Consider the following 15,988-nt stretch of genomic DNA (forward strand, 5'->3'; position numbering starts at 1 on the left):
TCTGTAGCATAAAGAACTAGATTAAGCACCGTGATCCAAATATTGATTTGCTGTCTACCGATCCTTACTAGTAAGAAGAATAAATAAAACTGGGTATCGGAAGATATTATTTTATGAAAACTGAAGAATAAGCACTTAACCTTCAGTTTTGATAAATTTTCTTTAGATGCTCAGTTTTTTTTTCAGATTTTCTTCTCCCATACAGGCCGGTGATCTGTTGATCGATAATTAGAGCATGGAAATGCGTAACAAAGTATAGTTATCTGTAATTATGGCATACTGTATAAGGCGTTAAATAGCAATCTACCCAAATTTCGCCGATTTGTTATTCCATCTCAATGTAAAGTTAAAATTAATGATGAAGCATGACACAACAGTTGTGTCAGTTTTAAAAGTAGTATTTACTGAATTACTGTTACGCCTAAAAGTGGACTTTAGAAAATGTACAGATTAAAATTAGCTACGCTGGCAACCATTATAACAATAAAATCGTGCAGAGAGCAGCAAGATAAACTGTGGACCATATCTAAACCGGCCTTGATTTTCCTCACTTTCGGGTTTTCCAATGAAGTTTCAAATTTTTGAAGACATGCTGGTTAAACACCAATCCAAAGAGAATGGGATCGGTCACCGCTTCCACGGCAAACAGACATGTGGCCACGTTAAAAAAATTCTTGTTCGTGAAGTCTATGAAATTCGCCGCCAGCGTGGCACCTAGCAGCGGTGTCCAACAGATGACCATACTGATCATCAGGATAACCAGAACTTGCATGCTCTTCTTCTGAGACCGCGACGATTCTGTGTGGTTATTCACAGTTGTCCGTCCGCCGGTGCCCGCACTGGCACTGTTGGTTGGAGGCTGGGATAGTGTCCTGTGCAAGATCTTGCGATGACGCTGCCGTTTATGCCAGATAACTGGGAAAGTCAGTAGAATCACCACTTCCGGAATGATGTACACGACCAGCAATGTTGCTAAATACAAAACCGGTTGCGCATTGAGTTTTAGTTTACAACGGCCGTAGGCGGCAAAGGGTTCGCGGAAATACAGGGAATCCCGAACTAACTGCGGCAACACCGTGGCGATGATGTACATCCACATCACGGCACAGATCCCGCCAGCCATGACCTTTGTGTGGTGAATCTTGTAGTGATGCGGGTGGATGACGGCCCAAAGGCGATTAAAGGAGATTATCAAGTGGCTGTTGATCATCCCGGCCATGGCGAGATAGCTGCTGAAGAGACAAAGGTCACAGACGGAATGAGTGCGGCATTGCGGGCAAATAAACGACAGAAAACTACATAATTTGGCGCAAGCGGTTTCGATAAAATTAGCGATCAGCAGGTTGATCAGGTAAATGGTAAACGGCGTGAACGATGCGCGATTGGTGACGAAAGTGATGAGCACCGCAGTGTTTAGCAGACCGCCAATTACTGCGGTGAAGAGGTTGAAGAGTTCGACGATTCCCAATTGTGATGCAGAAGTGGCGGAAGAAATGAACAAGGAGCTATTGTTCACCATATTGAGTGTAAGATTAGAGGAAGGTTTTTGCACTTTCGGTGATCGCTTAAATGCGCGCACGAATTTCTGTATACTTGCAGCAGCGCAATCGTTAGTACTAAAATAGCGTAATAGTAAATAGTGCTAGTAAATAGCGTTATATAATGGCTTAATATTACTATGAGTTACCGGAGTCGCTTAATACGTAATATCCTTCAAGCATTCATCGTCTAACATCTCACGTTCAACATGACGGAGGCGATAAGAAATTAGGGAATAAGATATGTCTATGATTATAGGTATTCTCGCAAACTGAGCAATACATGGCACTCTAATCGAAGTGAAAAATGTGTTCGGCTCATTTAAAGATCAGCGCCTTATAAGCATAAACTGTGTTCAATATCCCTCCGTGACCTAATCAGCTGGTAAACAATTATTTGAATGGGATTTGTGTGTCTGGAAGGCACGCTTTATTCTGCGTGTTAAGCCGCGACCCTTTTGTTTTCGTATCACTTGATGCGTTTTTCTCATATTGTTTACAGATTGGGTCATTGTGCGACATTAAAGGGCAATCGGATAGACGGATAGAATGTGCACGATAAAGCCATACCGCTTTCTTTCAATTGCGAAAGGTAGGGCGTTTAAAAAAGAGTACTGCAAAAGACATAATAATATGGAACTGAAATACACTAGTGGGTGGGTCATATAAAATTGAATCAAAAGATTCTGTCGCCACAGTGACCTTTCGATGTTAACAATTACTACCTCTAACCGAGAAAAAAGTTTTTTCAGCTTTAGCGACACCATTATCTGTAGCATAAAGGACTGGATTAAGGGATTTGGCCCGGTACATAGCACCAAGATCGTGAACATCCAGGGGAAGTTTCGCTGCTGCGCGCTCCCAAAACCTTTTTTGCATTGCTTTATGGTATTTTGTAGCCAGAAGAATTGTTTACCTAGGTGAGAAAACCGTTTGCGCGCGCAACATCCGGTTGCGAAGTTATGAGGGTATCAAAATTCCAAAAAGTTTAAATGCATACAGGTGTACCAAAAGTCTCATTATGGACCGATCCCTTTCAAATTTTGTAACTGCACATAACCATGAGATCGTTTGACACGGATCCAGACTACGATTTTTTCAAATTTTAAAATGAATTTTAAAATTTTTGAAATTCATTTTAAAATTTGAAAAACATGTTAGAACAGTGGATCCGTGTCAAAACGATCTTCATGGTTATGTGCATTTACGCAAAGTTCGAAAGGATCGGTCCATAATGAGACTTTGGTACACCTGAATGCATTTAAACTTTTGGAATTTGTTACCTCATAACTCCGCAACCGGATGTTGCGTGCAGGATTTCACGCCTATGTACACCAATCATTTGGCTACACAATGTCAAAAAGCAACCCAAAAAAGTGTTTGAAAGTGCGCGAAAGCGAATATTCCCGTCAATGTACACGATTATAGCGCTATGTATCGGGCTAAATCCCTTAAGCATCGTAATCTGATTTGCTGCCTACTTACCAGTAGTAGGAAAAGAATTTGAAAAATAAAACTGAGCACCTGAAGAAAATTTATTAAAATCGAAGTGTAAGTGCTTATTCTTTAGGCTTAATAAATTTTCTTCAGACACTCAATATTATTTTACATTTTCTTAACTTATAAAGGTATCTCATCTGCCAAAGATCGACAATTACAAAATACTGCGTCATCTTGCAAATGATAAGCAAGCATTTGCCGATAACGTATGCCGTTAAATTAATATGACTGCGCTGACAAGCCAATTACTGACCAGGGAACATTCTGAGGCTATAAATTCAGAAAATTCTCAATTTTTGCAGAAAGTTAGGACAACTATATACGTAGGTTGCCTAAAAAAATTATTTCATGTGCCATGGTCAATGGGCGTGGCCAAAACATAATTTTAAAGTTAGTTCTACACTGTGCTGTAGCCTATAGGCAGTGTACCGCATTATACCTTACAAGACTAATATAAACCTTACTGAACAATCTGTACCAGTACGAGGCCACCTTTCTCGTTTCAGAGTTTTATCTGTGTTGCTCGCTTGTAGTATGTAGTTTCCCGTTTCTGGAGATTATACAGTTTGCATTTCATTTTTTTAGTAGAAACGACTCACTTTGATTTCTGTTAGTAATTGTTCAAATATTACGTCGAAGTCGCAAGACTCGAAACACAAAGAAGTATTCTAAATTCAACCGCTTGTGAAACACAGATAAAAATTTGAAACGAGAATGCTGGCCTCGTACTGGTACAGATTGTTCAGTTAGGTTTAAATTTTTTTTTTCACTGCATGTATATACTTTATTGGCAAATTGTACAAGCTAAAAGCCATTTACACTTGAACTTGATAAACCAATTTAGAACAAAAAGAACAATTCTTCAAGCTGTTTAGAACACCCAACCGTTCCCAGAACAGAAGCAGCGTTCCCACGCTGAATTTCCACACTTAGACGCTGCCACAAAAATTCGGTGGCGCGCGCTTCTCCTGTTTGCTCTGTAATGCGTCGACCAACTTCACTGATGAAATGACGGGTACTACCGCCGCAACTTCCCATTGGTTTAAATAAATATTAGTCTTGTAAGGTATCATGCGGTGCACTGCCTATTGGCTACAACACAGTGTAGAATTAACTTTTAAATTCTGTTTTGGCCACGCCCATTGGCCATGGCACATGAAATAATTTCTTTAGGCAACCTATATAGTTGTTGTAACTTTCTGCAAAAACTGAGAATTTTCTGAATTTGTAGCCTCAGAATGTTCCCTGGTGAGAAACAAAAATACTGGTATACTTTACTGAGCAATAGCACTGTTTGTCACCATGTACTGAGCGCCGTATTTTACAGCCTACAGAGCACGTTAACATTACAATGATTAATTATTACTGTGCAATAATTATTACTGCCCCAGCTTAAAAGCGAAAGTACCGGTATGGTACTCGCCGTACCACTGTTTATTCTGTTCCGCTAGATTTCTCTTTGGCTACGTTCGTTCGACCACTGCCAAAGGTAACCTTTTTTTTGCGTGAATTCTATGGCAACTCTGTCTTCCTACAAAATTCAAAACTTTTCGGAAATTTTTGCCTTTGACAGTCTAGCGGTGCTTCGTAATCGTGCATATATGTAGCGAACAATATGTATTGTACAAGTAAGCAGTGAAAGTGAAAGTACCTGTACGGCGAAAGTACCGGTACGCAAACATTAAAGTGAAAGTACCGGTACGGCGGTGCATAAAGCCATAAACTGAGCCAGTATCGAGCCATTTCTGGTACACCAGTATTGGTTGTTCTACCGATTGTGCGGTGCATTAAAACAATATTATTATATCGACCTGGTACATCGTGATCGGTCGGTATACCGCCACTGAGGCACGGATAAAGATTTAGTGGTGGGGAGCCGGCACATGGGGCTGGAAGTTTCGGCCGGGTAACCTGCTTATACACTTAAATAACAAGTACGAACATTCTGATTTTTCAACTAATATTTTCAGTTTTTCACGATAGAATGGAACAAAATTGGGAACCAGAAACTAAAGACATATTCAGGAACATGATATTATATTGATCGTCCGTACTCGTAATGTACAGCTTAGGACAAAATGGTCGCATACCCAACATCTTCACATTCAGTGCGAATGCAGCGCAGTGCGCTGTACGACTGAGTTCAAAATATCCGTTTCGTACAAGTGCACTGCACCGCTTGCGTACAGAATGCTGGGTATGGGGCTATGCGACCATTTAGTCCTACATTGTACATAATCGCAGCGCAGTAATAAATGCGGTGTTGCAACACAGCAAGAAAGCAACTTCTGCCGCATTTATTCGACAGGGAAAAGTCCTGCCATCGGAATCCATCATGGCATACAAACTTAAATGGCGAGTAGTAATATCAATAGAAGCAAAATATTCATTAAGAAGATAACTACATGCGCACTGTACTTCGAAGTACTTTGCTGATTTGCCGATAATATGAGAAGTACGTAGAACAGCGGCTACAACTCGAGTAGTTCATAAACTTTTACTATTTTTCAGTCGAATGTACAAATATGAAATATCTTGGAGTCTTCAGCAATGTACTCAAAAAATCTGTTTTCACTTCCAGTCACTGTTTTTAATTTGATTCTTCAGGCCTTAGGTCACTGCGTACTTTAATGATCGATCCACAGCATACAGTTAGTACTGGGATATGCGCTTGCCTAAATCGAATCTAACAATTGTTTTGGCATCCGCTCGCTTCTTCGTTTTCTGGCATGATCGACGTGTCAGGAATGTGGCTAGTACTGGCTACTGTTTAATATATAGGAATATACGTTTCGATTTTACGTGCTGGAAAGCTACTGGACTGGACTCTGTAAATTGTCCACGAATTTCGTCAGCATTGCTTACTCCGAAGAGCGTCGTGCGCAAAAGCTTTCTCTGGACTTCTGTACTGCAGTTGTTGTGGAGCGTCGAACGGCATTTTATTAATTTTTTCCTGTATTAACAGTCATTTGACGCGACGATTTTTTTGTTCCAGCAGCTTCAATCTGTGCAGATAGGTACGTCCAACCAGAAAAGTGTTGGTGATTGCTTCTTCCAATAACTGTAAGCAAATTAAATGGTAAAATTCTAAACATTAGTCGTATAATAATGGAAATCACTCTTTAACAAGTTTTAAAGTTGTTTCGTCGTTTTCCAGGAGTTACGGTTTGTGGGTGATTTCAAGATGTGGATTTGCAAGTGGATCCTTATCTGCGGAGTCGGGACAGCGTTGGGCAGCAACGTGACGTCGAAGCCGAACGAAACGTGGCATAACGATGATGAGTTGTCCGGAAAGAACCTCCATCCAGTATTGAGTAAGCCGAGTACAAGTTAAATACAATGACATTTTATGGTTATGTATTTCATAGTACTGTATTTTATAGTTTTCAGTTATGCAGTTTAGAGTTATTATTTTTATTATTGCTTTTGGATGATAACACTGCCTTTTGCAATTGACTGATATTAATCGTTATACAGCACATTCGTCATAAGTATAATTATTATGCATGAAGTTATTTAACATCGTTGTTCATTACAAATTTATTTGAATTACGTATTGACTCTGATTTATGTATCGGATTTTGGTTGTTTTTTAATGTTTAAATTTTAACTGGGATGTAGTGTGCCTGCGCTTGCCTTTTTATTATTTGATGGTTATTCTTTATATTTAATAATTTATGTATCTATGTGTAGGTTGATAGCTTATACTTATATATATAGTAGCCTTTTACATTTTGGTGCTGGGGAATTGCCGATAAAAGGCACAGTATACAGTGCATTACATACATAAGAATGAGCAGGATACGGCTACTTGTAAGTTGTACATAAGCAAATTATTATGCGGTACACTACGTACTTACAGTAGTATTATCCATATTATATTCATAAAACTGCTAATACCGTTTATTCGGTACATTCTGCCATTAAGGATATTATTGTCGCAGTTCTGTTTTAATAAAAAAATGTGTTTTAATAAAAAAGGATCTAAAATTATTACCAGTATTGTTTAATTTACTCAATATATACAAAAAAAAATCAGTAAGCAATTTTACATTAGTATGTATACGAGGACGAGCTTAGTACATGTGACAGACAAAAAAACTAGCGAGAGAATCTGATAACCATGCCCGGCCCTTCAGTTTTCCGTACGCACGCCCTTCAGTTTATTCCAGAACGAAGAGTAAGGAACCTTGTACTTTTTCGCTGCAGCGTACTGTGACAGGTTCCCCGTTCTATAAGCCTTCAGCGCCAAGGCCATACGATCATCGTACGCTGCTGGTAAAGGCACGTCGCTGGCAGGTTCCTCCACACAATTCTCACTCAACGGTAGGCCCGAAATAACGCTGATACTCGCGCAAGAAATCTCCATCGCAGGTGCAGAAAACAAACTGGCAGGTAGCCGTACGTCGGTGATATTCTCATCGTAGTACATCTCGCCAGATGAATCTTTATATTTAGATGGTAATTTTATAACATTATTATCAAGAGCTTGGTTAATTAATGTCAGTCACTGGTTACTGGAAATTTTGCGGAGAACCAATTATAAACAATGTTATAAAACCAAAACAAAACTCGCATTTAAATTTTAATACGAGTGTGCGTTACAGTAAACAGCAGGCCGTGTTCAGCTAACGGCTGCGTGACGGCGCGCGGCTACCGCCAGCCTAAGGTGGCTGACAGTGTTGCACAGCACGCAAATGGTTATCAGATTCTCTCGCTAGTTTTTTTGTCTATCACATGTACTAAGCTAGTCCTCGTACTTGTGAAGTACTGTGTACCTGTCAATTGACCAAAAATGTTCATGTTCTGCACTTGTGTTCTCACGAAAAGTTTTCATAATTTTGCATGCGTGGTGGTTTCTATGGAATCATCAATTCTGGTGTGTGGACTTTCAGCGTGTCTTAACACATTAAAAAGTAAAAATACAAATTAATAATACAAAATTATTAAGATTATGGCGATTAATTGATTACTCGTACTATAGGTGAACGGTGATTTCGTTGCCTGCACGGAGTCTGAAGGCAGGCGTCGGCTCAACTTGGCCGTGCGTATGGTGATTGTTTTCGTTAAATCTTGGCGTTTCCGTTTCTAATCCGTAATTAAACACTGTGGAAACGTAATCGCTTTTATTCGGGTACCTTTTTAAGAATATCGTTTTTGAAGCTTTCATTTTATCCTTTGATAATGCATGGCATTTGTAGTACTGTAAATTAAGGTCAACGAGTAGGAATTTTGTAAATGCAAGTTGACTATTATTTTACAAAAGGTGCGAAGAGGTTTGGATTTTTTGTGAACTATATTTGTTATTCCATACGAAAACAAGGAGTGCAAAATTTCAGCTGCTTACCGTAATTAGTAACAAGAACGATGCAAGAAATTTTTAAATATCAATAAAATTAAATTTTTGAAATGAAAACATCGTGCAAACACCCAGCACCCCAGTTCTAAACAAGTAATTTCCTGGCGCGATGAGCCGGCAGTTTTAGGGTCGCAGGAACCCCACAAATGGGCACCCAATACATCCAGGCCTGGTCGCCGGGGTTTTCCGAGGTGACCGAACCCTGGATCATTGGTTGCGCTACTCGGAGGACATTTTCACGCGTTATTTCGGACGCACTTCGAGCCCACGATGGGCCACTGTTGACGCAGAAAAACAGCTGTTTTGGGGCAAGAAAAGGCCCATCCGTAGGTTTTAATAGAACAACAAAATACCGCTCACCGGCCGTTTTCGAAACAGTCTTTACACTTTATTGTGCACCCAAAAAATAAAAAATTACATGAGAAAGTACACCATTCGGCGACCAATTTCGACGTTTGCACAAACAACATAAACGTACAAAAAATCGCACAAATTTAAAATAAAACTACTAAATATAAAACTAAAAATAAAATACTATGATCAAAAGCCTTCACGCTGCGTTTTCGAACGTCATTTTTCAAGAATAATGAATAGATTACGAAGATCAAACGAAGTCCAAATCCTTCCTTCCGATTTCGACTGAAACGCGACGACTTGCTGCAACAGCTCCTGTAATAAACACAGCTGTCAATTCCAGTAAAGGGGTACAGTAATCGCACAAATGTAACGGAGAGGCTGACGGATAACTCGCCAACAGACAAAACAGCAATTAGGGGAAACTGAGTTACACGTTTTTCTAATTTCTCATGTAGCCTAGTTATAATAGGTTTACCTGTTGAACTTCGTGGCTTGAGGGACCTCGAATTCGGCGTTTCAGATCAGTCGAAGCTGGAGACTGTCCACATCCAGAAGAGCGAAAAAGAGACTGGGAAAGTTCCAGATGTTCGACCGTAAACTATACTAGATCAGGTTGCAACTTTCTGTCGATGACACCTCCATTTCAACGCTAACATCAAACTAAATCTAAGAAAAGTTTTAAAAACAAAATCAGTCTCGAAATTCGTTTAGATTAACTGAAGGAAAAAACAAAAAGTCTAAAACCTAGCAGACAAACATCAACAGGACGAGTTCGCTGCAGCTAAAAATTTTAAAATAAAAAGTGAAAACTAAACTTGCACAAACGTGCAGCAGCCATGCGTAGATTTGAATTCCGAAACTGAATGGGCATTGGCGGAAGTTAAATGCCCGCCCCTTATGCAGCTTATAAACTGGAAGCCATGGCAGCCGCCTATGGCGGCGCAGTTTCAGCATGCCGTTCATTTTCGGTGTTTCGCCCGATCACTGGCGGCTTTCACAATAATTTGTGTTTAATATGCGTAGTTGCGGCCGCACAAAGGCCCCGGCAAAATCAACCATTCCGACTGGGCACCCTGCCGATTTTCCATGCACGTTCGCAGGCGATGCCGTGCTCTTCCGTGCACTCGATACCGTACAGTCAATATGAATAACCACGAACAACTGCATAGAAGTCCACTTAATAATAATTTACTAGGTACTACTAGGTACTGACAGCGGAAACAACATGTGTCTAAATTAATATGCAATCTATGATTCGCTAAAATTTGCAGTTGTACTCACTGTTATGTAGCCAGTGGATACGTACGGTCTGGACACTGAACAAGATACTGTTTTTCTTACAGATGCCATTGATTTGTCTCTTCCAACGTTCAGTGTCCCTTACAATGGTTACCATATTTCCACAGTAGTAGTGTCACGGACGGTATGGGCAAATTACGCACTCTTTAGCGCAGGGGTGGCAGATTTTGGCCTCTGCTTAGCGGCAGTCTGGCTGATACTGGCCTCTGCCTAGCGGCATGCCTACCAATGCTTAACTGTGTAGGGGACAATGGGTGACCTACCTACACGTGTTTTCATTTACAAAAGAACAATGGACTATAAGGTAACACACACACTGCTGGTAATAAGGTCACCGTCCAAATCGACACCTATTTTCACCCAGTGGAAAACTGCGCAAGCCGAGAGTTTACTGCAGTCCCACATAGTGACGTCACTGGCGCTCTATCGCCAACCCTTCCGCCAGTAAAGTTTTACTGTCGTGAGCCTTTAAGAGCAACATTTGTGGCGATGAAATTTAGTTGTTTCCTAATTTCTCTACTGTTCACATCAAAACATGGATACCGTACGCGCTTTAGAAGTTCTGGGAGTCCACGAAGATTTTACTGTCTACAAGATCAACGCTGTGGTTACTATGTTTCGGAACCCCAAGGAAGTCTGCTTCTTCCTGGTGTTCGATGCCAAACCGGATAGAGCTGGTCTGAAGAAGGCGCAGGACAAGGGTGTCCGTCTTACGTACAGCGATATCAGCACAATGTTGGGAATGTTGCGCAATGGTACACTTCAGGAATATATGGATCGTGCAATCACCGACAAGGGAGCGGAGAAGTTTTCTCTTCCGGGATCAGGATGTGTGGACGTCACTGTCAGCATCCACCCGAAATACGGACGGATGATTCGTTTCTCTCAGCCTCGGCGCACCATTCAACTACCATATCAGGGATTCATCAATCTCATGGAGGAAATCTATATCCAGCACTGGGGACGGGATATTGTTGTCTGACTGGATGCTTTAATTTTTATTAGCATACCTTACTTAGCATTTACTCTGTTCTGTTTGTTGTGAAAAGAAAAAAGGCTTAGAAGCCACTATTTGTGACAGTCTTAACTTGAAAGGTATATAAAGGTTCCAAGTTGACACTGTCGCAATTAAAGCTCGTAGCCATGGATATCCGTAACGTCATTCTTTCCGTCCAATTCGACAAAGCAATTTGTTTGGAGAAGGTTTGGAAGTCATTTCCGCTTAATACAAAGTCCGTTAAAGGATTTAATGCTGTCACTTTAAGTTTACAAAACAAAACGTTCTGTCAATTATTCCCTAATGGTAAGGCTATAATAAACGGTGCTAAAAGTATTACAGGGTTGTATTCACTTCTAAAATGTTATCAAATGATGCTTTATACTCAAGGCATAGAGTTAAACATTAAGGACAGCCGTGTCGCAAATACCGTTTGCACGTACAAACATACACACAACGTTAACTTGGTAAAGCTTTACGAGAAAGCAAAAAACTTCTCCGTGCAACGTCTACTAGAGCCAGAGCTGTTTCCAGCACTAAAATTAAGGCTTTCGTACGCTACCATTCATATTTTTCATACTGGTAGCTGTGTAGTCCTTGGTTGTACTTCTTCGGAGCAAATTCGAGAAGTTTTGAATTTGTAATAAAACTCCTAGATTCTTCAACTGAAAACTCCAGAATCTGAATCAATAACGGAATATTTCAAAGTCAAAATCAGGAGTTTCTTGAAAAAAATTTCTCATAGATAAAGCATACAAATAGCGGTTTGAAAACGGAGTTTTTTAAAATGGAAAAGGTGACTTTTGATTTCAGATTTAAAACTCCTTGTTCGTTTTATATTTCTGGTCCAACTATGTCCAGAAAATCGACATTTACGTTGCAACTTTTACGGAGTATTCCCAATAATTTCACACCCGCGCCCGTACGTATAGTATATGCGTACGGTACATGGCAAGAGGCATTCGGTAATTTTGATAAGTCCATCGAGCTGCTGCCAGGAATGGATAAAATCTTGGAAGATGAAAATTTTTTTGATAGAAATACGCCTACGCTACTTATTCTTGATGATCTCATGGAAGAAATATCAAAAAACGCAAAGTGTTCGACAATATTTACTAGAGATGTGCATCATAAAAATGTTTCCGTTATTTTTATATCGCAAAATTTATACAAACAAGGTAAAAGCATGAGAGATATCTCTCTCAACTCACAATATTTAATTTTATTTAAATCTGTACGTGATGTACAACAGATTAAATTACTTTCTCGCCAGCTAGGTATGCCGCATTTGTGTAATGCATACAAAAAGGCTATAAAGGAACCTTTTGGTTATTTGGTAATAAATCTGCGTCCTGATACACCTGACAAGCTAAGGCTACAGTCAAACATATTTGACTACCGGAAAATATACGTGGAAAAATGAATCCAGAAGACGTTCTCAGTATACTACGCGCTTTGGAAATTATGAATCCACGACAGCGTAGATATTTTTTACAGGTTGCTTCTAAAAACAAATTTTAGCAATTGAAGAAGCTTGTTTAAATTTGGTGAAGCAACCAACGGCTTTGAGTAAAGTTGATTTAGCCAGAGCACGACGTTTTGCACCGATAATTAAGCGTTTAGCCGACAGAAAACTTTCACACGTTAAAAAGCGAACAATTTTAGCGCAAAAAGGAGGATTCTTAGCTGCTCTACTTCCAATTCTAGGAACACTAGTTGCATCATTTATAACAAAATGAAGACCTACGTTCTTGTACCAGAGTCCGAATTTTCTGCGCCCGGCAAGACCAAAGCCACATCATGGAAAAAAGCTGAAGAAATTCGTAGTGCCATGACTCATGATTTGCTGGCTCGAGCCGCGTATCAGACTAAGCCTGCAGACTATGAACCACGGGTTATAAGATCTGGAGTTAACGAACACATACCAAACGTGCCTTCGCAAAGAAACTATGGTACTCAAGCTGCGCCCCTACTTACTGATGGATCAACGCAAGCGACCGAACCTCCGGTTATTCAGTATCTACCAAGTGAGCCGGTATATATCCAAAGTGAGCCCACAATACAATATATTGAACGCGAACCTATTGTGCAGTATATCGAGCGCGATCCTGTTGTACAGTATATCGAACGTGATCCTGTTGTACAATACGTACCACAGTATGTACCTAGAGAGACACTGGTAAAACATGTGTATAAAAGTCCACGCCCCAAGCCAATATCCAAAGGCCAAAAACCAAAAAAGAAGCTACCAGCCTCGCCCATCGTAGAGTTTCCTGATGATGGGTCATTAGAGTATGTACCTCCCGAATACGAACCACTTCCCGTGTCGCTACCTACAGACCGGATTGACGTTGTGGTTGCACCGCGAAGCTCTGGTCCAATTACACGCAGCAAAGAAGCGGCTCCGTATAAGGTTCCCGATAGAAAAGCGATTACATCCAGGGTACCGCAAATGGAGGCTTTACCGACCCCTCGAATTCACAGGCCTTACCGGCCCCATCAACTTCAAAGGCATTACCAGCGGCTCCGACACCTAAAGCGTTGACGTATACAGAACCAGCGGAAACACGTCCCCACAAGAATGGCGTTGAAAAGAGCTATGATTTATTAAGGCGTAAAACCATAAAATCTACTGGTCCTCCTAAAAAGAAGCAAAAGACACAGAAGGGGGGTTGGCTCAGCTACGCATAATGGCAACACTGGACGATATTTATTTAGAGGCTTCTAATCCTGGTAGTCTGGGAGGCATCGAACGTTTGTACCGGGAAGCGCAAAATCATGGATTTTCTCGTCAGCAAGTGGAAGATTATTTGCAAAGTAAAGACGCTTATACTCAACATAAACCTTTTCGGTCGAAATTTAAACGTCGGAAGATTTTATCATTTAATATTGGTGACCAGCTCCAAATTGACTTGGCAGATATGCAAAAATTTGCGAATGATAATAAAGACGTTAAGTATTTACTGACTTGTGTCGATTGTTTTTCTCGCTACGGCTGGGCCGAGCCCGTCAAATCCAAGAAACCCGAAGAAATTATTCGCGCTCTGTGTAATATTTATAAAGAATCTGATCGACCACTGCGCTGTCAAAGCGATAACGGAAAAGAATTTGTGAATAAACAACTGAAAAACTTTTTTACTGATCACAATATCAGGTTTTTTACAACAAAGAACGACGACGTTAAATGTGCCATGGTAGAACGCTTTAACCGAACAATTAAGGAACGTCTTTACGTGTACATGACAGAGAATAATACTTACAAGTACCTCGATATTTTACCTGAGATTTTAAAATCGTATAATAATTCTGTTCACTCTAGTACAGGGTTTGCCCCCAGTCAAGTGGATGTGGATGAAGCGCGCGTTATACGTCAAGATATGATAGATGAGCCACAGGCTAAAAATCCTATTTTTCAGGTTGGGGATCACGTGCGTATAGCAAAACGCAAGCAGACGTTCGAAAAGGGATATGAAACCAATTACACCCGGATGCCTGTGAGGCAACCCGGATGCCTGTGAGCCGCTGAATTTGTCTTGGCTTAATGAATTAAAATCTCCTGAAATTTTCGTGTCTTTTAACGACTCTCCGATTTTGGGCAGGGAAATTAATCGTGCACTGAAGAAAAAATCAGGGCGTACTGGATCGGGGCTTGATGGACTGGGATATGGTGTTTTCAAAAATTTTCCTATACTGCACAATTTTTTAGCAGCGATGTATAATAAAATTATCTCCACCGCTACTCCGCCAGTTTCTTGGAAAGTTGGTCGCACTATTCTTTTGTACAAAGCCGGTGACGCTGGCGATTGCTCTAACTATCGGCCAATTACCCTAACCAGCTGTTGCGCAAAAATTTTGCATACACTTATCTCGAACCGTATCCTTTCTTTTGTTCAAAAAAATAATATTATTGATGTCTCGGTGCAGAAAGGTTTCATCGAATGCATGAACGGCTGTGGGCAGCATTCGATGAAACTGCAACATATCATCGAAAAACAGCGTAAGCTTAAGCATGCTTTGCATGTAGCATGGCTTGATATTGCAAATGCTTACGGTTCAGTGAGACACGAGCTGTTAAAAGATGTTCTCTCCCGCTATAAAATCAGCGCTTCTTACATCAATTATATTCTGGCCTATTATGACGGCTTAACTGTTAAGGTGCAAAATAATGATTTTACCACTAATCCCATCCCCTTTAAAGTTGGCCTGTTTCAAGGTGATTCAATGAGCTGTATCCTGTTTCTTCTGTGTTTTAATCCGGTACTGGAGTATTTGAAGCTGAAAAACAATGTCGGCATTGAAATCGATAACGAGAAAGTGGTCGCCCTTGCTTTTGCCGATGATCTGACTTTAATAACAAACAATAAACGTTCTATGGATAAGCTCTTGCGTGAAGTTAACGTTCGAATGGCAAAGATGGGCCTTTTTAAAAGTTTCGAAATGCAGGTCTTTTCTTTAATAAGAGGTGTCGCTTCTGATACTGAATTTTTTGTTAACGGAGTTGCTGTGCCTAATATAAAATCGGAACCAATGAAATTTCTTGGTTCGTATGTCTTTTCAAATAACCAGCGTCGCAACGCTCATAAAAGTATCAATAATTGTTTAATGGATTTGCTTCTAAAAACTGACCAGCTGTCTCTTCGTGATGAATTTAAATTGTGGATTTACAATAACTATATTGTTCAGTCAATCCGTTTCCTTTTAACTGTACACGATCTGAATCCGGCAGCTGTTGATAAGTTGCAAACATTGAGCAACAAGTTTTTGCGTAAGTGGCTTCGCCTCCCTCAGTGCGCTAACACTGATTCCTTGTTTCTACCGCAGGGTGCTAATTTCAAATCTATCAAAACCATCTATTACCAAGCTAGAGGTGGTCTTATTGTTGATTGTCTAATCTCTAGTACTGACCCAGTAGTTCAGTGTGCCGCCGAGGAGGCGATA

The 15,988-nt window shown here is 40.3% G+C and overlaps 1 protein-coding gene and 1 long non-coding RNA gene across 2 annotated transcripts; one reads left to right on the forward strand and one right to left on the reverse strand.

The window, feature by feature from the left end:
- Positions 1-547: 547 nt before the first annotated feature.
- Positions 548-1,519, reverse strand: LOC129589575 (G-protein coupled receptor 183-like). The gene has a single exon (XM_055484375.1). It carries the CDS (start codon positions 1,517-1,519, stop codon positions 548-550), a length of 972 nt encoding a protein of 323 aa, XP_055340350.1.
- Positions 1,520-6,019: 4,500 nt separating this feature from the next.
- Positions 6,020-10,156, forward strand: LOC129589638 (uncharacterized). Its single transcript, XR_008690633.1, has 3 exons — positions 6,020-6,055; positions 6,196-6,352; positions 10,098-10,156. It is a non-coding gene; the product is annotated as an uncharacterized LOC129589638 (long non-coding RNA).
- Positions 10,157-15,988: the final 5,832 nt, after the last annotated feature.

The sequence above is a fragment of the Paramacrobiotus metropolitanus genome, unplaced genomic scaffold, assembly GCF_019649055.1.
Source record: "Paramacrobiotus metropolitanus isolate TYO unplaced genomic scaffold, Prichtersi_v1.0 Parri_scaffold0000036, whole genome shotgun sequence".
Lineage (NCBI taxonomy): Eukaryota > Metazoa > Tardigrada > Eutardigrada > Parachela > Macrobiotidae > Paramacrobiotus > Paramacrobiotus metropolitanus.